Here is a 22249-nt window from a genome sequence, read left to right as displayed (position 1 = left end):
TTATCTATTGCTTTATTTTATTAAATTAAATATATTATTATCTCTAAATTTTTATTATTTTAAATTGATCTTTTTTACAATAAACTTTTAATTAAAAAGTTTACTTTCACAAATTTTTTCCTATATAATAACCCCTCCGCTAGTTTTAATTTTTTAACGACAATGTGACTCAGCGCTGGGCTTCTGAAGCCTCTATCAATTCCGAGTTGCGACAATACACAATGATGTTTTCCCACCTGTTCCCTGTCAGGACCGGCTAAAGAATTAGTTTACAACTTTATATTACATCAAATTGAAATACTTGTCTAGAAGCAAGGTTCAAAATATGGATACGCTCAATACGCCAGTATGGGCGTATCAGGCGAATCAATACTCCTTTTGATTCTTTTTTTTTTCGCCAACTGGTTCAGGGGAGCCAGTTTAGGTCTTCACCACCGATACACCCACTGTAAGTGCATATCGGTGGAATGCCAAAACGATACGTATCAGCCAATACGGGCCCATACATGTCGATACTTTGAACCTTATCTAGAAGCCTACCTAGTCCAGCATCAAATTGTATGACTAATCAATGGCGAGCAGTTCGCCTTCGGAGGAAAAAAAAAGAGGCAACTAAATAATAACAGCTTGGGCAATAATCCATTCTAATACATGGAAGAAATAAAGCCCTTGAAAATTTGGCATTGACCTGCTTGAGAAAAGACCCAAAACAAGAGAGCACCGAGATTACATGGATCGGAGTGGAGAAAGCAAACGTAAAGCATTGCCAATCTGACGTTTTCTAACCCTATTACCAACATAGAGCATAGCAATCGTCTAAATATGATGAACCTTAAAAACAATTGAATAAAAAAAAAAGAAAATCATCATCCCAAAAGAATTTCACAAACTCAGAATTACTCAAGAATGTGCAAACAGTGACCGCCTCTACATCTCCACTCTCGATATAATCTCCTCTTATCTTCGTGAATTAATGCTCTGAACCGATAATGCCTTGCATCCAAATTGGTTGACTACTTTTGACTCGAAATTTCATGAAAGCATAAGCATTAATTAAAGAAGATCTAGTAAAGAAAAATGAGGAAACGAAACCAGCATTAGAGAAGACAGGAAAGAAAATGCTATCCCTCGAATTTAGATGGTTACCTGAGGGACCAATGATCTTGAAGGGGGAAGGGGGGGTAAGGGTAAATAAAACACCAAAAAAAAGAGTGAAATCAAGACCACGGAAACCCTCACTGGAAGGCATCTCGAACACTTCTCAACCAAGGGAACAAAAGAAAGAAGAAAGATTACAAATGATTTGTGAATACATGGCTAAAATTGAAAGGAATAATAGATCGCTGGGTAGGTCAAGTTGCTTTTAAACATTTTCCTATATGTAAAAAGAGATGAAACCAGTTGCAATATTTTTGGAGGCTTTCGAACCCTACCTTGCTCTCTCAAGAGCCATTTCTCCCCCAACAGAAGCAGCATGAAGAGATTTTTGGATGTTTAAACTTCACGATTCTGATCTAATTGCAGCCAGCAACTCCAGCATCATGGTTTATGAATCTTGAAGCCAAATATTCGCGGAACATAGCTTTGTGGTGCCTTCTGTGGCTTGAGATGTCCATAAGTCATCAGAAAGAGGTGAGGAAATGTAGTTCCGAAGTAAGCTCCATCAATGTCTAGGAATAGTAAAGGAAACTTCGAGCAAAGCAACATCAAACAACACATAAACGGAACGGAGACATGGTTAATTCGATCCAAGCATATGCTTTTATTAAACTATCTTCAAGCACAGCATGTACTGCAGTAACTACCAGCAAATCTACATCAATGCATTCGTATATGTGATGAGTATACCTAATTCAAAAGCCCATTTTTTAGATGGTCAGACTATGGCAGCTGCTTAGGAAAGGTTTCCTTGGCCATGCATGCATGCCACCCACTTGCATATTTAATGGTTATCGAGATGAATGAATTGGACAATACAAAGCAGCAGAAGAGAATGCATTTTCCTTGGTGATTCGATGATTCTAAGTTCTAACCATTTATCAGATGTTATTTTTGTGCGGTTCAAAAAAGAGAACCAACAGGTCAAACACAATTAGCTAATCATGTCAAGATCAATGAGAACACTGGAATTGCCTACAAATTCATGAGCCTCAACGTTGGGCCTGTAGGTGTTAACCTTGGAGCCAACCCTCATTTGCTTCTTAAACACTGATTCCAACTTATGGTACCAAAAAACTATGGACCTCTACAAACACATCATCAACTCAAAATTATATTATAAACAGCCTACAAACTCGTACACCTCAACTGATTCATACCGACTAGAAAAACCAAAATCTAAAGTTCTCGATAGATATGAAAAAAGGGCAGCCCAGTGCACAACAATGCCGAGATATGAAAAAAGGGCAGCCCAGTGCACAACAATGCCGCCAATTATAGAAACTATAGAAATGCCCCTCAAGATCCAAACAAATCAACAAAATTAATGTCCCTCCACTCCAGATCCAAAAAAAAAACAACAAAATTATAGAAATGCCCCTTCTAGATCCACAAAATTCCCCAAAATTAATGCTTGAAAAATCTACTGAAAATCATAGAAATGCCCCTCCAGATCCAAAAAACCAACAAAATTAATGGGGCGTTCATGAGGGTTAGCTTTCCTTAGAAAGCCATATCAGCCCTATATAGAATCATTCTTCTAGTAAGAAATGATTTAACAACTAATAGTTTAACAGTTGATATGGCTTTAAATAGAATGGATTGGTAAATTGGGATTCATGTTGCCAACCCCCATATAGTTGAGATAAGGTGGATGATGAAATTAAATTTTTGGGAAGACCTCTGGTGGGAAGATGTGCCTCTTAAAGACAGATTCCCTTCCCCTTGTTCCCAATATTTGTATAAAAACAAATGAGTGTCTCAGTGTCTCTCATTCTTTAATTCTATGTTAACTTAGGACCTTGTTCCAAGGAGGAGCCTTTGAGAGTCTGAAACTCTTGCTACTATGGATTTGGTTTCTCTTCTTGAAGGTATTATGACCATACCAAATCAGATGTTAGGATTTGGCCTCACTGACCCTTGTGGCCTGTTTATGTGTATCATTTCTCAGAGTTAATTCCATTCCCCATCAGATTTTCCAAAGAAAGCTATTTCCTTTTCAGTTCCACCATAAAACCAGGAAATTTTCTTGGGAGGTTTATCACATGAAGATAAATATTGATGAGGTATTGCAAAACAGAAGACCAAATTGGTGCTTATAACCTAGTACATATTCTTATTTTGCAAATCAAGCTACGAGACTATTACCCACCTACTAATTTCACATTCTTTTGTTTCTAGTATTTGCAAGCTCTTTCCTCAATTTGGTTGCAGGTGGGATAATCTAGTAGATTTCAGTAGCCTATTACAGGCTTCTCCTCACCCCCAATAAGAGAGGGAGGATTCTTAGGAAATGCACAAAGGCAGCAGCATTTTGGAATATATGGGAAGATGAAAGCAAGGATATTCAAGAAAAATGAGGAAATAAGAGGGGCTGTAATTGAGAACATATTAGTAAAAATAGCTCAGTAGGTAAAATCAGTTGTTTGTTTCTGTCTCCACTGATGATACTATTAGAGATGGTAAGGTACTGTAGATTCATCTTTGGCAAGGAAGGCTGGCTTTATACTGATTGTTTTCCTCCCCCTAATTTTCTTGAGCCAAACTTTGATGGATGCAGCATATGAAATCCAGGAGACAAATCTTGACTCCTCAGAACCGGCTGGTTATGGTGATTCCACTAAGGCAGAACTTTTAGCCTTACTACATAGACTCAGATTAGATCATTCTCTCAATTACAGGAATGATGGTAGAAGGAGATTCTAAGCTGGTAGAAGGACAATTCAGAAATGAAAATGATAGTCCAGGTTTTTCGTTGTATAGACATTTTTTGAAAGAAGCAAGATGTTTAGCAGCACAGATGGGAACAAGCATTAATTGGACAATTATCAACAAAACAAAACAAGCATTAATTGGACCCATAGACCTTCCAATTGTTTACCCGATGCTTTGCCTAAACAAGGAGTGCAAAGAAGGCCGTTGTATTAGGGAAATGTGTAGGATAAATAAATCAAGGGGCTTAGGTGGCTGAATCCAACCTAAGATTCTCACAAGGGGTTTTGGCACTACTTGTAAACAATTCTTTTTCCAAAACTAATAAAACTTCATCAGTCTGAACAAAAAAGGTTGATAGAACAATCTCATGGTTTTGTGGTTCAAAACCACAAGTTTGTTACTACAAAAAAAGTAGACCCTTTTTTTTTGAAACAAAACCATGACAAAGCACAACATGAGACAAATACAACCTAATTACTGACCCTATCAATATCCCAATCTCTTTGTTAGGACCTCCACTAGAGGTTTGCCAACTTGTTTTGCCTAGGCCAGTTGGACCCTAGGAGCATTGTGGGCCCCATAGAGAATAGATTGGGTACTGTTTCTCATATTCTCTTTCTTTTTTTCTTTCTCATGATCAGATACATCATCTCTGTTTTCATTCCTAAGGAACATTTGTCACATGTACGTACATACACACATAGATATACATGAGATACCAAATAATGAAACTAAAAAACAAACAATCTCAATCAACAAATGAATGCAAGGCAATGAGGATTACAAATTAGAGTTAATGAGACATCATAAAGATGTTGATGGAGAATGCATGCAGTTAGAGCTTATTAATAAGGATACTGCCTTGGTACTTCGATCTTGGATAGTAAATATCTTCACACTTTGGACAGTAGATTTTCACAGTGCTTGACCGAGGAATGTCCGATTGGCCAACTGGAAGGCAGGGCTGCCCACAACAGTAAACCCTAGGACATCTCCCAAAATCATAGTTCTTGTACTTCTCCAACTGTAAAGAGTAAAAAAAAATTCAAATCTTAGCCAAAGACAAAAACTACACATCTATGGATAGAAAGAGAAGCAGAAATGTTTTGTGGCAAGATCTCACCATTGCATTCATTCCTTTGCTGGTTAATATATATCTGACATGAATCAGCCCATAAAGCATCTCGGCAGCTGATTCAACTAATTCATTTTGTTCCTCAGTAAACATATCACCTGTGCCCATGAAAAGAAACCGGTCATTAACATATAATAGCCAGAAAAGAATTAAAACAGTGCACATATAACAAAAAAATATTAAAAATTTTTAAATAAGAACAGGAATCCCCAAAAAAAGCTGTCAAGAAAAGAGGAAATTAAGTTGATGTTGGCTGTGTCAACAAAAGCCTCTTCGCAAATGGAATAAAACCAGAAAAAAAAAAAAATTACTACTTGGACAGAACAATTAAGCCTCATGTACATATAACAAGAACCATAGCCAATCATTCTGAAAAAACTCCTAGACATGAAACTACTAAAAAATTTGGTGGCCCACTTCAGCAAAGGATAGGAAATTCAGCTTCACTTAACAATTAACCGTTTACTAAGCCTTGTCCCAAAACCCACTAACAGCCAATAATTAATCAGATAAAACCAGCAATAACAGACCCATAGAACACAATAAAAATAGACATAAATATGCTGGTACAATCTGTCAACAAATCTGATTCTCTTCAAGCTTGTAAACTTGGAAAATACCTTTAAAGTTGTCATTCATCCCAAATTATTAACTAATCTCTTTACAAGGTTGTTTCCAACTAGATCATTTCATAGTCTACTTCACCCTAAAATCGATTATAGAAGTATATATTTATCACATAATAATATGTCTAGATACTGAAGAAAGAACTTCGCTACCCACTACAAGTCTCAAACGTTCCAATGCATATGGGTGGCCCTGCCATGAGTGACTACCATTCTACTAACCTGTATCATAGAGAGGCAAATTGAATTAAGTGCAGACATGGAGGAGTCAAAAGTAAAGGGTGGACCCCATGTACACAAACACAAAATATAGGAGGCATAGTTTCCCAGGCACCAAGGCAAGGCTAGGCAAGAGGGTATACCCTGTTGCCTAGGTGAAGGCCTAGATGCCGCATAGGTGATGGGTTTTTTCAGATAAAAATCATGAATCCAAGTGCAATTTCCTAGGTTTCATAGCAACTAGGAACCAGCAACCATCTTTGACTAGCAACCATCTGTAACTTTTTTTGAAGAAAACTATAGATAATTACTAGTCAAAATGAACTTATTCATGAAAAGAAAAGAAAGAAAAAATTCAAAAACCGAGGGGATAAGAAGAAGAATGTGTTGAATGGGCAAAATTTTAAGTTCTTCCTTGCTTATCAGTTTAGGGTTTAACTCTCGAAGCCTTCAAGGGTTCAATAGCATACACCAAAATGTGGGTTGATTGAACCCTAACAGAAAAAACAATAAGAAACTAGTAATATAAACCAACAAAATAAATAATTAGTTTAATAGTGTCTATTTTATTATTATAGCTAGATGCTTAAGCGAGGTGAACCCTCCATGGGCACCTAGGCATCACCTTAACAACTAAGTTGAAAGGATTATTCACACAGAGACACAGATGACCATACTGATGTCAAACATCAAGGCTCTGACACGACGAATTGACCATATTGTGTCAATTCATCACCCAATCCATATCTGTACAGGTTTAATTTTTCAATAGAATTTATTTTCATTTCACTATGAGAAAAATATGTGTACAGCTGACCTGGGGCATGGTCATGGCTCATATTTTAAGAGGTCAAAACCACTATTGAATGGATTCCAGTAAGAAGTTAACTGAGAAAAAGATTAGTGAGAAAGATGATCATAACTGTGTGCTTTTTAATGGTTCCAAACTATTCATTTCAATGCCCTCTGACCCAAAAAAAATTATCAATTTAATCATTTCTGCATCGGTAAAAATCTCAATAAAGCTACTAAAACTAATGAACATATAAGAAAACGAAGTTCATATCCTTTCACCAAGATGATTTCAGTGATCTTTTAGGCGAGACAGTGTCCAATACCCTGAACATGGCATGTGTGGCAAGTTAATGGGCAATGATCCCCTAGCTTGTCTTGAAGGGTGTCTACCATCATGGAGACCAAGAACATTTTCTCCTTTAATAAAAAGACACCATCTAACTTGCAGTGAATGCCTTATTTTATACATTTCCCCGGATTCCCACTGTAAAAGATATAACCAATAGCCTTGGGTCTGTAGTGATTAATTATGTGCTAGAAAAAAAGGAAAAACAAAAAAAAAAGAAAAGAGGGAGCATTTATTTAAAATCATAAGGAGAGCCACATGATCATCTCCCTTCCATAATATATTGTATAAATTTTATTTCTATGGTGCATCCTATTAGTTTGCTGATACATCTTAATATCACAAAGGCTGTGTGTGTGTTACTTTCGTGTCATTTTAGGGGTGTACCTTATTTTTTGACATGCAATTGCTCTATTAAATTCTTGTTATTAAGGCTGCCAACAGGTGTCTATGGTCCATGTCAGTAGAATTTGATAGACAATATATAAGATGTTGTCTATCAAACTCATAAATGCCCATAGCCCCAAACAATTTGATAGACAATATATAAGATATTTTTGGTTAAAAATACTTGATTTATTAACGTATAAACAAGTTACTATTTTACTGCCATTTATATTAAGGTTGTATTATCAAATAAGTTGTTTTTTTTTTGATAAATAAAATCACATTTCATTAAGATCAAGAGGAAAATACAGACCCTTTGGGAGGCATGAGATACCGCCTCTCCACACATGAAACCCAAATACAAAACTATAAAAACTAGAACAAGGAGTACAAGATTACAGTTTAGCCCAGAACAGTGTTTCCCTATTTGTCCCTTGTTTTGCCAAAATATCAGCGACGGTGTTTGCTGATCTTCCTGCCCACTGTATTGTAACAGACATTTCTTGTCAGCCATTTAAACTTCTTTAGCTTGTTCTTGTAAATCCATGCAACTTCCTCTTAATTATTTAGCCACCCCACTACTATTTTAGAGTCCCCTTCAATTAGCAACTGCTCCACACCCAATTCTTTAGCAAGAAGGACTCCTTGTATAGCAGCTAGCAATTCTGCTCTAACAGAATTCCCAACTCCCAATGGGCCAGAGTAGAGAAGGATGACCTCTCCAGCCTCATTTCTCAAAACTCCTCCCAACCCAGAGGGCCCTGGGTTGCCCTTGATGCTCCCATCAAATTTCAGTTTAGAAAACCTTGTAGAGGAGGGGCCCAGTTTGCAGAAACCCTGTCCTTTATGGATGAGCAGCTTGCTACTGCTGTCCAGTTCCTCCATGGATCATTAAAGGAGAAGGGCTGAAACAGTTCCATAGACTTTAACCAGTGTATTGCCCTATTCATGATGATGCTTCAAGGCCTGGCTGCTCCTTTCATTCTCTTGGAATAATCTGGTATTCCTTTCTTCCCAAACTGTCCAGATCAAAGCTGCTCTTGCACACCTCCACATACTTCTTCCTCTTTTTTTTTTTTTTGATCAATAACATCAATTTCATTAAATTAAGAGAATAGAGGGAACATACTTCTTCCTCTTTTATCAAATAAGTTGTTGTTAGCATAGATAATTATATATCTCAATAATGATAGGGGCTAATTGGGTCGTACCTGATTATCCCAATTAATAATTGGGACAGAATATTTTTATTTTTCAAACTCTATTGTCTAGCAAAACCTAAATTTTTTGCCTAGAATCACCTATACACTGACAACTATGCATGAACATATGAGAGGTTTTCTTTGGGACCAGGAGACTCAAAAAAGGACCATCTAGTGAGCTTTGAGGATGTGTCTGACAATACTTTGGATCTGGACCTGAGGATAGGGGTGAGGGGCTCAGAAGTGAGCTTTGTAGATTAGTTGTTCTCTTTGTTAAATTCAGTTTTCTTAGATCAATCTTGCCCAGATAATAGAATTTGGTCAGAACCTTCCTCGGGTTTCTTCTCTTGCTCTTTGTCTTTCAATGCTTTACCTCAGCCTACTAATGTGTCTGTGTGTTTTCCTGCTAAAGAAATGTGGCGTACTCCTGTTCCACCAAAGACTAAGGCTTTATGCTGGAAAGTGGTTCTCCAAAAGACCAATACTATGGGCACGCTTCAAATTAAAAGGCCAAATTGGTGCCTTTCCCCACATGTCTGTAGCCTTGGCTTGAGGAGTGGCAAAACAGTGACTCATCTATTAATCTCTTGTCCTTGTTGTTTCTTATACTTGGGAATGATTCTCCTCTCTTTGGTTGCAGGTGGAATCATCCCTCATGTGTGATGAACCTTTTTTGACTCTAGTTTCTTTCCAATAACCAAAGAAGAAGGGTAGAGTCAAGGCTACATCCCACATTTCCTGTAATAACTTGCATGGTGTCTGTGTCTGGTGTCTAGCCACATCCTTGGAGATGATTATGTGGTGATAAATTCAAATATTGTAATATTCCCTCCCATATAACCCTCTGTCCTTTGTTCATGTCATGATTCTCCTGCATGTGAGCTAAGAGAATGGGAGAGGAGAGAAACTTCAGGCTGGCGGGGAAGTGGCGATTGGAGATGATCATTGAAGCAAAAAACTTCCTATTCGAGCAGGGAAGGACAAAGGGGAAGATTTACCTGAAAATCAGAGAAGGTAGCAGGGCAACAATTTTTCTACCAGAGGAAGCATGTTATTGGTTGAAAGGATTTGTTGATGGAACTGTTAACACCATCTGGGAAGAGGGATGGAGAAACTCGGTGGTCTGTTGGGGAAAAAGATTTGAATCAGTACTAAGAAGGAATGGAAGAGGATGGTTTATCATGGTAACAGAACACTCTGGAATTAACAAAAAGCAAGTTATCTGTATACCGGAAGAACAGAAGAGGCAAGGATGGGTTTCCTTTGCTCTTAATCTTCAGGCATTTCTCATGGAGCTTGAGAGGAAAGTTGCAGAAGAAGAACCTGATAGCAGGCCAGTAGGAAGTAACCCAACAAATCTTTGTGCCCCGGAGCTTTACAAGGAGCAAAGTCCTGAAATATTAGTAGCTAGTTCAACTGAACACCAGAGAATAGTACTTGAAGAAGGGAGAGGTAAGTGGGAGACCAAGATGGTCTTAATGGCAGATAGGGAGATAAAGGACTGGACAAAGATTCTAGATGCAGTTGCAGAGAGACTGGACCTAGAAGGAGATGCAGTTTTATTACCCTTTGCTGAGAAGAAAGCCATTTTAGAAATTGGCGACAAGAAACTGAACTTTAGCACAGTCCAAATAGAAGGAAGACTGATACAGATACAGAACTGGGTTCCAGTATGCAATGAAGTAGAGCTAAAAGACGGTAGTTTCTTGATCAAACTTCTAGGGCTACCCTTCAATCTCTGGAACGAACCAACTCTAAGGAAAACCTCCAGAGCTCTGGGTGGTGTTCTGTTGAAGGTTAACATGAGAAGCCTGCATGCTGTAGAACTCAAGGTTGCAGGGGTTAAACCAGAAAATTTGCCCCGCTCATTTGAAGTGCATTCAGATGGCACATGGTACAGAGTCTGGTTGGCCTCACAAGCTGAGGCATCGCTCTGGGGAAGACAAACAGAGGTAGGAGACGGAGAGGAGATTGCAGGATGGAGTACACATGGCTCTCAGGGACTGGCGGGTAAGTCTGATGCGCGTGCGAGAGTGAAAGAGGAAGGGGAACAGTCGCAGGGGAGTCCTAGGTCTCGAAGCCTTTCAATTAAGGCTATTAATTCAAATTTATTTGAAGCAGGAACGAGTTATAGTGGTGGCCCTTCCTATGTTGACGTGGACAGAAGGGGAAAGGTTCAGGCAGGTCTCAATAAGAAGGCATTATTTGAACCAGTTGTAACAAAGACCGAGCCGGCTGGAAAGATGGGTGAGCCAATAGGGGAACCCTATGGCAACATTAGAGGCCCACATGACAACTTAAGTCATCACGTGGGGCGGGAAAAGGAAAGGATGATGATAGATGAGAGTTTTCATCTATATCGTCTAAGTCTGGTTTGGCCAAACAGATGGAGCTTCAGAAGAGGCGAACGACAGGGGGAAAACGATCTCTAAGCTGGGTGAGTCGACCGGCTGGTGACGAGCAAAACTGCCATGTTTTTTATCACCCAAACCCGCACTACATGAGAAACAGAATAGAAGAGAGGGAAGAGGACGACCAAGGGTGGATAAGTTGCAGTTCAGAGAATGATTGTGATGAGAAATCAGAAGAGTGTGAGAGTTTAGGCAGCTCGGAAGATGAAGAACTTTATGAAGACCAAAACAAGGGGATTTTAAATCTGGAACGCATGTTCCTTGGCGATACGTTGGGGGAACAAAAGGAGAAAGGGGAAGTGTGGGTGAACGAAACTAATACCTGTAACAGACAGTCCATAGCCCAAAACTGGACGAGCCCCTCCCAAGTTCTAGTGCTTTGCAAGAATCTGCAAAGGAGATAGATCGGATTTACTCAAAACTGAACAAGAGTACATCACAGAGAGGTAAACAATTGGGTACAAGAGGTCTTTGTGTAAACCAAGTGACGGGGAATAATTTCCTCCAAACTGAGGAGACAGAGAGCTCCAAATTCTCAGAACAAGGAGTGACAACCAATTATCCTCAATTGCATACTCCTCACAACCCTCAGTTGACCTCAGGTAAATCTGTCAACTCTGTCAATTCAGTTTTTGCTACTGATGAGTGTTCTGTGTCCCTTGTTCCAGATTCCCTTCTCAACCAAGAGTCGAAGGCCCATGGACAGAAAGCCACAGTGAGACTACAAGGGGATAAGGAAGGGGAGGAAGTGGTGGAGAAAACATGCAGGGAGACAAAGATTTGAAAAATCATTGAGATATTAATGGGTGAAGTGGAGAGGAAGGAACTGCAGAAGGGGATTACAGAGGGGGCAGAAAGGGTTAGTGGTGGAGGAAATGAGGAAAGGAATGAGAAGATTCCTAGGAGTGAGAAGAGTGGAACAATAGACAAAGAGGAAACTAGTAGGGAAGAGTCAGTTGCAAAATTTGTGGAAAAGCTGGGTGCAAAATGAAGAATCCAAATGATTTAAAAGTTTATCTACAAAAAAGAGAGGATAGCAAGATCAAGAAAAGAAAGTTGAGTGAATTTGAGAGATTGAAATGAGATATTGAGGGGGACAAGAAGTTTGAGGTGAAAGGGGATAGGAGGAAAGGGTTTAAATAGATTTTGGAGGAGTTAGGGTTGAGCTTAAGAAGTAAAAATGAGAATCCTAAGTTGGAATGTGAGGGGATTGGGTAGTGTTAGGAAGAGAGCAACAATTAAAGAGGTGATTAAGAAGTTTAACCCGGATGTGGTAATGATTCAAGAGTCCAAAAGAATGGATTTTGATTGCAGATGGGCAAGGAGTGTGTGGAGATCTAAGGGGATAAAGTGGATGGTTGCTCCTTCATGGGGATCCTCATATAGGATTGTAACATTGTGGAAAGAAGATATACTAATCAGCGTGGAGGAGTTAATAGGCGATCATTCTGTTTCCGTGAAATTCAAACAAGTGGAAGACGGGTATGAATGGGTACTAACAAATGTATATGGCCCCAATGACTATAGTCAGAGGAAGAAATTATGGGAAGAATTGAGTGATATTAGGGGCCTCTAGGAAGAACCATGGTGTGTGAGAGAGGATTTTAATGTAGTGTGATTTACAAAGGAAACCAACAACCCCAGACAAAGAGTGACAACAAGTATGAAGAAATTCAACCAATTTGTGGATACATTTGAGCTTAAGGAACTTCCACTCCTAAATAATAACTTCACATGGTCCAACCTTCAATCTAGGCCAATATGCTCTAAGCTGGACAAGTTTTTGTTCTCAACAGACTGGGAGGAACATTGCGGTAATCTAACATCTAGGGCACTTCCAAGACTTACTTCAGACCATTGGCCTATAGTGATATGTAAGGAGGAAATGAGAGAGGTGATGGCCCTACCCCATTCAGGTTTGAAAATATGTGGTTGACTCATCCGGGGTTCATTGAGAAGATTAGAGAGTGGTGGGAGCAATCTAATCCAGTAGTAGAATGGGAGGGAATGAGGTTCCACAAGAAACTTCAATTCCTAAAATCACAAATAAAGGAGTGGAATAGGTTGGAGTTTGGAAGAATAGAAGGAAAGAAAACAAGTAGTGCTGGAGCAGATTAAGGAATTGGATATGAAGGAAGAAAGAGGATCCTTTGGAGAAGAAGACAGGAATATGAGATGGGACCTGAGAAGGCGGATGGAGGATATTCTGGTTTAAGGAGGAAATAAGTTGAAGGCAAAAATCCAAGTGTAAGTGGCTAAAGGAGGGAGATAGAAACACTAGATTTTTCCATTCAATGGCAAATGGGAGGAGAAAAAAGAATTTCATATCAAAATTGGAAGTAGGAGCAATTTTGTCCCACCCAGTAGGAATAGCAGAGGCCTTAGAAAATCATATCAAATCTATATTTATAAGGCTTTTGAATGAGAGGTGTGATTGGAGGTATTGAAATGGCCGACTCTAAGTGCAGAGAACAGAGTGTGGTTAGAAAAGAGTTTTGATCTGGAGGAGATAAAGGAAGCAATATTCTCAATGGATAAGACAAGCTCCAGGCCCAGATGGCTTCACAATGGCATTTTATCAGGATTGTTGAGATATCGTGGAGAAGGATCTTAGGTCAATCTTCGAGGAGTTTCACAGAAGGGGAATAATTAATCCGGATTTGAACTCAACTTTCATTGCTTTGGTCCCAAAGAAGAAAGAACCATCACAACCAAAGGATTTTACACCTATCAGTTTGGTGAATAGCTTGTATAAAATAATTGCAAAAGTGTTGTCTCTCAGGATAAAGAAGGTCCTTCCCACTATTATTGCACCCAACCAAGGAGCTTTTGTGGAGGGAAGACAAATAACTGATCAAATCCTCATTGCAAATGAGAATTTGGAGAGCATTAGGAAATCTAAGAAGAAGGGAGTGGTATGCAAATTGGATTTGGAGAAGGCTTATGACCTAGTTGATTGGTCTTTCTTATTGAAGGTGTTGAGAAGCTTTGGCTTCAGAGAAAGGTGGTGTAAATGGATATGGGGTTGTATTAGGACTTGTCACTATTCTATCTTGGTGAATGGAACTGTGGTTGACTTCTTTTCTACTTTGAGAGGTATAAAACAAGGAGACCCACTCTCCCTCTTTCTATTTACCCTGATTGCTGATGTACTTGGGAGATTGATCCATAGAGCAGATTCGAGGAAATTGATAAAAGGGTGGCGAGTAGGAAGGGAGGAGGTACCACTGACACATCTACAATTTGCAGATGATACAATTTTGTTTTGTGAAGGTGGGGACATAAATTGGATCCAAATTTTAAAATTGGCAATACAACTCTTTGAGCAGATGTCTAACCTCAAGGTGAACTTTGATAAGAGTTGTGTGGTGGGAGTCAATGTGGAGGAGAGGGAGTTAAGGGAATATGCAGGTGTGTTAGGTTGTGCAATCTCGGATTGGCCTTTGACGTACTTGGGCCTTCCTTTAGGAGATAATCCTAAGAATGTAAGCTTCTGGAATCCGGTAGTGGAGAGATTTGAGAAGAGGCTTGTGTCCTGAAAGAGAAATTATCTTTCCTTAGGGGGGAGAGTCACTTTGATTAGGTCTACCCCAACTAACCTACATGTTTACTATCTGTCAGTGTTTGAGATCCCCACAAAGGTTTCAACTTATTGGAAAAATTAATGAGGATTTTTTTATGGGAGACTAGAGAGAAGAGAGACCATAAGGTGGGTTGGGAGGTGGTAATTAGATGTAAAAACTAGGAGGCCTTGGGATTGGAAACATCAAGAAAAGGAATATGGATTTGCTGGGAAAATGGTTGTGGAGCTTTACACTGGAAAGAGAAATATTATGGACAAAGATCGTGGCTAGCATACATGGGCTAGAAGACAATGGCTGGGATCCTGGAATTGTGGCAAGGGCTACCGCTGCTTCTCCTTGGAAATCCATTCACGATCTACTTCCACTTTCTCCCCTTGGATCAAATACGGTCTTAGCTCTAGTAATCGAATAAAATTCTGAGGAACAACTTTGGGTAGGGGTTTCACCTCTGAAGGACCAGTTTCCCTCCTTGTATGCTCTGTTAAACTTGAAAAATGAACCTATCTCTTCTTTCTTAGGTCCTTCAGACTCCACTTCTGGTTTTGGGTGGAAAATTGGCCTGCAAAGGGCAATTAGGGATACAAAATTGGACAGCATTTTACCTTTGATAGCCATCCTTGAGAATGTTTTCCTAGATCCTAATAAGACACCAGATTTTTGACCCCTTCCACCTTAGGTACCTTCTCTTGTGCTTCATTTTTTGAAACCTTAACTCAGTCTTCTGTTCCTCTTGGGTTGTCCTTTCCAGTTAAGGAAATTTGGAGCAAGCTCAGTACTCCTCGAGTTGGTATTTTTTGTTGGGAAATTTTCCTGGAAAGAATAAACACAAATGATTTACTTCAGAAAAAGAGACCCAATTACTGTTTACTTCCTAATAGATGTTCTCTTTGTAAAGTTGATGGGGAATCCAGCTACCATCTTATGGTCTCTTGTAAGGTTACTAAAATTGTATGGGAGTGGGCACTTTCCCACTTTGAGTGTTCTTGGAATCCTCCCGAGAGTGTCCAGAGTTTGTTCTCTCCTTCGTTTTTCAGATGGCCTAAGAAGCGAGGGAAGATTGTGTGGAGGAGTATTAAGGCAGCCGTGTGTTGGTCCCTGTGGGAAGAAAGAAATTCACGAATTTTTTCAGATAAGGAAAGAACTTTGGAAGACCTATTAGACCTAATACTTTTAAGGGCTGCCCACTGGGTAAAATCTATGGAATTGTTTTCAGACTTTCCTATGGCTGATTTGTTAAGAAACTGGAAAGAAATATCTACCTCTGCTCAGTGTAAGAGGACTCTTAGTCCCTCTTGGTCCCCTCCTTCTGGATTTATAAAATTGAATTTTGATGGCAGTAGTTTAAGGAATCCAAGGCCCTATTGGAGAAGGGACCAAGAGGGGAGTATTCAAGAATGAGGAAGGGATTGTTATTGCTTTGTTCTCAGGCCCTATTGGAGAAGGAGACTCTCTTAGGGCTGAGATCCTTGCAGCTCTGGAAGGAATTCAAAGAGCAAGGGAACTAAATATCAGTCGTTTGATCCTGGAAGGTGATTCAAAGGTGGTGATTAGTCAGTTGAAGAAAGAGGACAGTGGTTTGTGGAGCTATAACAATGGAAAGAAAAATATCTTATGGCTGTGTAGGGACAGTGAGATACAATCAGCTAGGTGAAGAGGACTGGTAACTCATTTGCATATGGGTTGGCCAAGCATGGGGTGAATAGGGAGTCTATCTTTTTAATTTCCTTTCATTGTATTTTGTTGAAGGGGGAGCTAAGACATTTTATCTCCCCCTTTCGTATCTAAAGCTTCACAAATCTTCACGTAATTAATAAAGTTCTGTTATTGATCAAAAAATAGAAAAAAGAAAAAAGCCATGTGTTGAACTAAAAGAGCAGTTATCCTATGATTGGTAATGGTTTGAGAAGAAAGAAATAACATGATCTTCCTAGGGCAAGAAAAATCCAAGGAAGAACTTGTTTGAAAGCATTACCATCAAGATCATACATTGGCTGAAATCTTTGGACCTTTTCAAGGACTTCTCTTCTGTTGACTTAATTAAGGTTGGAGTGTTATAGTTGGTTCCTCTTCCTCATCTCCCATGGTTCAAGAGAGTTGATCGCCGCCTCTACATTTTTTGGTGAAATTGAACTTTGATGGAAGCTCTGTGGATAACCCAGGTCCTTCAAGAATTGGGGGTGCTTCAATGAGGAAGCAAGAGAAAAGGCGTGTTGGGCCCAATTGGGTGGGAGATTCTTTGAAGGCAGAAGTGAAGGCCCTACTTGGCTATTCCAAGGTCTCAAACTGGCATAACAATGTGGGATTGCAACAGCTAGACTCCAAGTTGGTAACAGGATGGCTGCAAACACAAAGCTTGGGAATGTGGTCCTTCAAACAACCTCTAAGAGACTGATAAAAAAACAACCTCTAAGAGAACTTATGTTCTTAGCAAGGGAACTTGGGGTGCAGTTTAGATGGACTAGAAGATCAGCAAATGGAATGGTTGACAATTTAGCTAAGCCAAGAATCAATAGGGAGGCTTTGTTTTGGTCTTGCTTGTAAGACTGTTTATTTTTAAGGGTTCTCCATCTATTCTTTGGGTGGTGACAGTTGTACTCTTTATTAATCTAATAAATGAAAGTCATTGTTTCTTATCAGAAAAACCATGCATGAACTTGATTATGAAGCTTAGGATTATTGCTAATATTCCTGGAATCTGGCCAATTAACTACAGTAATAATCTTGACCACTCATATACAAATGGCACAAATTCAGCTGGATGGACATATTTGATGGAAGATGTACCCATATTCCATATGTTAAACAAAACATGGGAATGGAAAATGTTTCTTAATATAATCCTTTCAACCACAACCAATAGCATTACCAAACTATTATCTATGCTCCCTTTATCCCATCCTTTAACATGATCTTTTAGATCCAAAAGGATGCCATCACCACCACTTCTAGAACTTGACATGTATGATATCCAAAAAGTGGATAAATAAACCCCAATTTCAATACCATAATCCATAAATAAGGAAACAGAAGATGTTTAGAGCATTGAATCCTAGCATTTATGTGCCCTATCAATTTCTCTAAAATAATTCAAACTACACAGCTTTAGATACAGAAAAAGAAAAGTTCCATGGTTTTACATCTGTCCACTGGGACTCTTGTTGGAGTTTCTTCACGTTAATAATGATCCACCAGATGAGAAAATAAAATTAATATGAATGCAACAGCTTTCCCAAAAAGCATATATATGCCTGGGAGTAAAATGAACAGGCATTGCACAAGTAACCATGCAATTGCATCAATCCATATCACAGGCATGTCAATAACAATTAACTTGTTGCCTTTCACACAAAAAGAGTAATGCCTACCATGAAAGGATTGAACATCCAAATCAAATCAAGAGAATAGTCTTAGTAGGGAATTTGAACTTTATATATAACTGGTAACTGGATAATTGCATCAATTGTATAAAATCACAAAATCAAGTTTTAGCAATACATCCAACAGGAAGAACAATGCTTACCATGAGAGGATTCAACGTCCAAAATCAAATCAAGTGCATATTCATAGTAGGGAACTTGACTGCTTAAACCACAAAGGTTGAAGTCGTCTTGGATGTATTCATCATCAACTTCGCAGAAAAATTCATTCCCACGCAGATTGCAAAACCATGAAATCCAAGATGTGTCATCACCATCAGAACCGCTAACATCCGACTCTTCACTGTCTGTTTCAGATTCCTCTGCAATTAATGCAAGCAATAACGTTGTTAACAATCAAGGACAGTAATGACATTACATGGGTGCAAATAATAACCCAGAATCATAGTTGCTACCTAGCAAACTAATGTGATATCCCCATGAACAATATGTAGTGAGTATCAAAACATATGGGACAGACATAAGAGAGAGAGAGAGGGAGGGGAAAAAAACTTAGAACCTCCATGGTTACAACCTTAAGTGAACGAAATAAAACCAAAAAGAACATGACCAACATTGAGAGAATCTTGTGAATTATAGCAACTGAAAGAGAACTGGAGAAATATAGCAGAAAAGTAACCAAAAACCACTTCCCCGGCAAGCTAACATGTCCTATGTGCTTAAAGTTAGCAACTCGTAGGAATTGATCTTTCAACAGAAATCATATTATGCAATAGAAGCCATCCATACAGAATCACCAAAAATCCATAACTGAAGTTTGTTAAACAATAAGAATTCTTTTTTGAGGTTAACCTCAAATCACAAATGATGACATAGGACCTTCCCCCTGACCATCTGAAAGATGGAATCGCACATTACAAGCTTACCAGAAGAGGGGACAACTGAAAAATACCTTTAAGAACTCTATCAGGACAAGATTAATTTTGTATCATTATTTATCCTTTTCTCAAGTAGAAGTGCATTCTATTAAAATAATACAAATATCAGGAAAACCACTAGCACAAGTTTGATTCTGTACATAAGTTAAAGGTGCTAACAACAATGCAAAACAAATCATCACAGCTTTCTCAAATCTCCTTCTGAGTTCATCTTAGTTTTGCCTAAACAAAAGGCCAGATGCTATAAATCTCTTTGGGGTACATTCCCAAAGCATAAGAATCTTTCTTTTCTTTTTATGTAACAGTATTAGCAGGAGCAGTAGCACTTTGTCATGAAAGGTTCATCTATTCCTACATTTCAAACATTACAAGTGGACAAGCATTAAAATAGCTTCCTACATGTTAACCAAAACGTGGTCTATTAACATAAATATTTTTTGAGTTGAAAAGCGCAACTTAAATATTTTTTTATCAATAACATGATCAAAGAGAGTACATTAAGAAGTAGCAAAACCCCTGCTCAAAGAGTAGCAGAGAAAAGTACAAAACAACAGTATCTGCTGAAAAAAACATAAAATAAAATATAATATTATTTTTCATTTTTATTTTACTAATAATTAATAAATATACAATAAAGCAAGTGGTGGAAAAGGCCCCTAACTCAGCATTGGCCTCTGGTTTGTTGTGATGGAAATGTTCATCTATCTAATGGACCTGGTGATCCACCTAGCATTACTCTTCAATTTCTGCATTTATAGATATCACGCATAGATAGTTATAGTGACCCATACTATACTGCATTAGATTTAGATGGCCTCCTATCCCTATAGCTCTCAAGTTCAACCAATAGTAATATGTATGTGATATTAGCAAGTATTAATACTTTAAGCCACATTTCCTGTATTGCATAATTCTTGTCTAAGTCGGTGCCCACTCATAAGTGGAAACTCAGTCAAACAGTAATGAGCCATATACACATATTTGGGTCATGAGTGGAAAACAAAAACAAAAAAAAAAATGGTGCATGCAAAATCAAGAGGTTTCAAATGCTCCCCCTCCCCACCCATACAAATATATATTCCAAAATCCACTAGAACGGCATAACGTAGAGCTAAAGCCTGCTTAGATTCAGCAAGGTTCTGTTTTCTTGCCAAATTGTAAAATATAGAAAGTGGTGGAACCACATTTCCTTTTACGTAACATGCTAAAGTGTTGTTGCAATTCAGAAAGAGCCTTAAATAATTATGTATATTAGCTACACCTGCATCCAAGATATGCTCTAGTAGAGTAGCTCATTCTTGAAAATTAATCACATAAATTTGAATTGGTCTCTTTCCATGCCAAACATGCCGTATAGCCTATCTGAACCAAGATTATTATATCGGTAGCATTTTCCAAAATCAAAATATACCTAAATAAGAGTCCAGAACTCAAACCAAAAGAAGGAACCTTTCAGATGCTTAAATTACGAACATCCCCTAGGGGCTAGTGTCTAAACTGGTTAGCTTGATAGTTAAAAAATAACAGAAAATTTATCAATTATACCCCAGCTTGAACTGAAAAACAACAAAAATGTAGAGCAAAAGAAATCAAGAAACTAAGAAGTGAAAACTAACCATCCGAGCACTTGTTCTTGGAAAGAGATGCAGAACGAGTGTCCCTGTGATCAGGCGGTACCTTGCCGGCGGAAGTGGACGGGACAGATAACCTATCCTTGTCCTTGCCGTTCAAACCCTTAGACGTCGAAGGTGACGATTTCTCCAAAACCTTGTCTAGGGCATCATTGATCCGCTTACGATCTATAGGCCCGATCTCCGACTTCGATCCACCGCCGCCTCGTTCTCTATACATGTCCTCCCCTCTTCTCTGCTCGACTGCACACTTTGTGAATGGAAAAGTGTATCAATCCCCTCCTCTCAACATAATATGACAACACCCGAGCAAAAATAAAGGTAACCAGCGACCAAGTTAGGGCTTTTAGAGCAAGAAACCAGCCAAAGAGATGCGATTTTGATTATCAGAAAGGTCGAGAACCCTAGATTTGCAGAAAAAGACGAAGAACAGATTCGGAGTAGAGAAGGAGAATATTAGGGTTTGGATGGAACGGAGAGAAAGAGAGCGAACCCTCCTCTCTCTCTTTGGCTTTTTGGGCCTCGCTCGCTTACAAGAAAAAAACACAAAGGAGAGAGAGAGAGAGAGAGAGAGAGAGAGAGAGAGGGGGGTGTGAAGGTTAAGAGGTTCGCACCCCTCGGCTCCGGCGAGATTGCCTAGACCGGCGGGGGCTCCCTACTCTCCTTTTAATCTTTTATTTTAATAATTTAAATTTTATTTATAAATGGAAATTTTGTTTATATAAACTGACATGGTTGTGTGGTTTCATTTCTTTTGTCTTGGGGTACAATTTTGGACTCTACATTGACTAGGAATAAGAAGAGTCATTTTAAGGGACACTCTCCCCACTCCGCATTTTGCCAAATTGTGCCAAAAAGCTATTTTGCTTACCTCATTACCCTTTTATTCACTGTTGATCCAACGGTTTTGGGGCACTTTGGTTCACTCGCGTGGCCAATCTAAGCCGTTCATTTTACCTAATTCTGGTTCAACCGAGACAGGTTCGTGGGCTGTTGACTTGGTTTGTTGGCTTGTTTGTAACTTTGCTTCGGGTTTGGGCCTAAAATCCAACCCAATCAAAGCTTGGGATGGATTTGGGTTCGGGCCTTGGTTTGACCCAACTCATGCCCTATCCCCTATTCATATATAAACTTCTAAATATATTGACAATTATCCAATATTATTAGGGATGGCAATTTTCTCCATCCCCATTAGGTCGAGATAGGGAATGAAGTCCTTGGCCGCCCCAACCCTGATTATATATATATATATATATATATATATATATATTATTTATACTAAATATATTATTATGCATGTGATATTATTTATATTATATATATACATATATATCAAAGTACATTTAAAATATTATTATATTTTAATCTTTTTTGTTTTAAGTAGATTTATTTTTCAAGAGATTGTGTTAATTAAAAGATTTAAGGGATTCAAGTCTTTGCGAGAAATCCACCTCCATCGGGGATCGAGGATTGAGGACATTTTTTATCCCCAGTAGAGATCAAGGTCAAGGATAGGGATTTATTTCTAAATTGGGATCAAGGACGAGGAATATAATCCCCACCCATTACCATTCCTAAATGTTATTATTGGACAAGAGAATCTCCTACAAACAAAAACTCTAGACACACTTTGAAAGCACTGACATCCACCACAAATTAGGATATATGCAACAGATATATTCTTGATGTATAACTGGATGAGGTGTACTCAATATTTTTACTTGA

At 38.7% G+C, this 22249-nt stretch overlaps 1 protein-coding gene across 1 annotated transcript; it reads right to left on the bottom strand.

The window, feature by feature from the left end:
• Positions 1–648: 648 nt before the first annotated feature.
• Positions 649–21213, bottom strand: LOC104609835 (casein kinase II subunit beta-1). Its single transcript, XM_010276227.3, has 5 exons — positions 20510–21213; positions 18099–18317; positions 4997–5106; positions 4732–4897; positions 649–1670 (listed from the first exon to the last, which is right to left on the bottom strand). Exons 1-5 carry the CDS (start codon positions 20742–20744, stop codon positions 1540–1542), a joined length of 861 nt encoding a protein of 286 aa, XP_010274529.1. The 5' UTR covers positions 20745–21213; the 3' UTR covers positions 649–1539.
• Between the last annotated feature and the right edge of the window lie 1036 nt (positions 21214–22249).

This window comes from Nelumbo nucifera, chromosome 1, assembly GCF_055504915.1.
Source record: "Nelumbo nucifera cultivar China Antique chromosome 1, China Antique-T2T, whole genome shotgun sequence".
In the NCBI taxonomy this organism is placed as follows: domain Eukaryota; kingdom Viridiplantae; phylum Streptophyta; class Magnoliopsida; order Proteales; family Nelumbonaceae; genus Nelumbo; species Nelumbo nucifera.
Note: the sequence above shows the minus strand (reverse complement) of the source record. Positions and strands in the feature narration are given on the sequence as shown.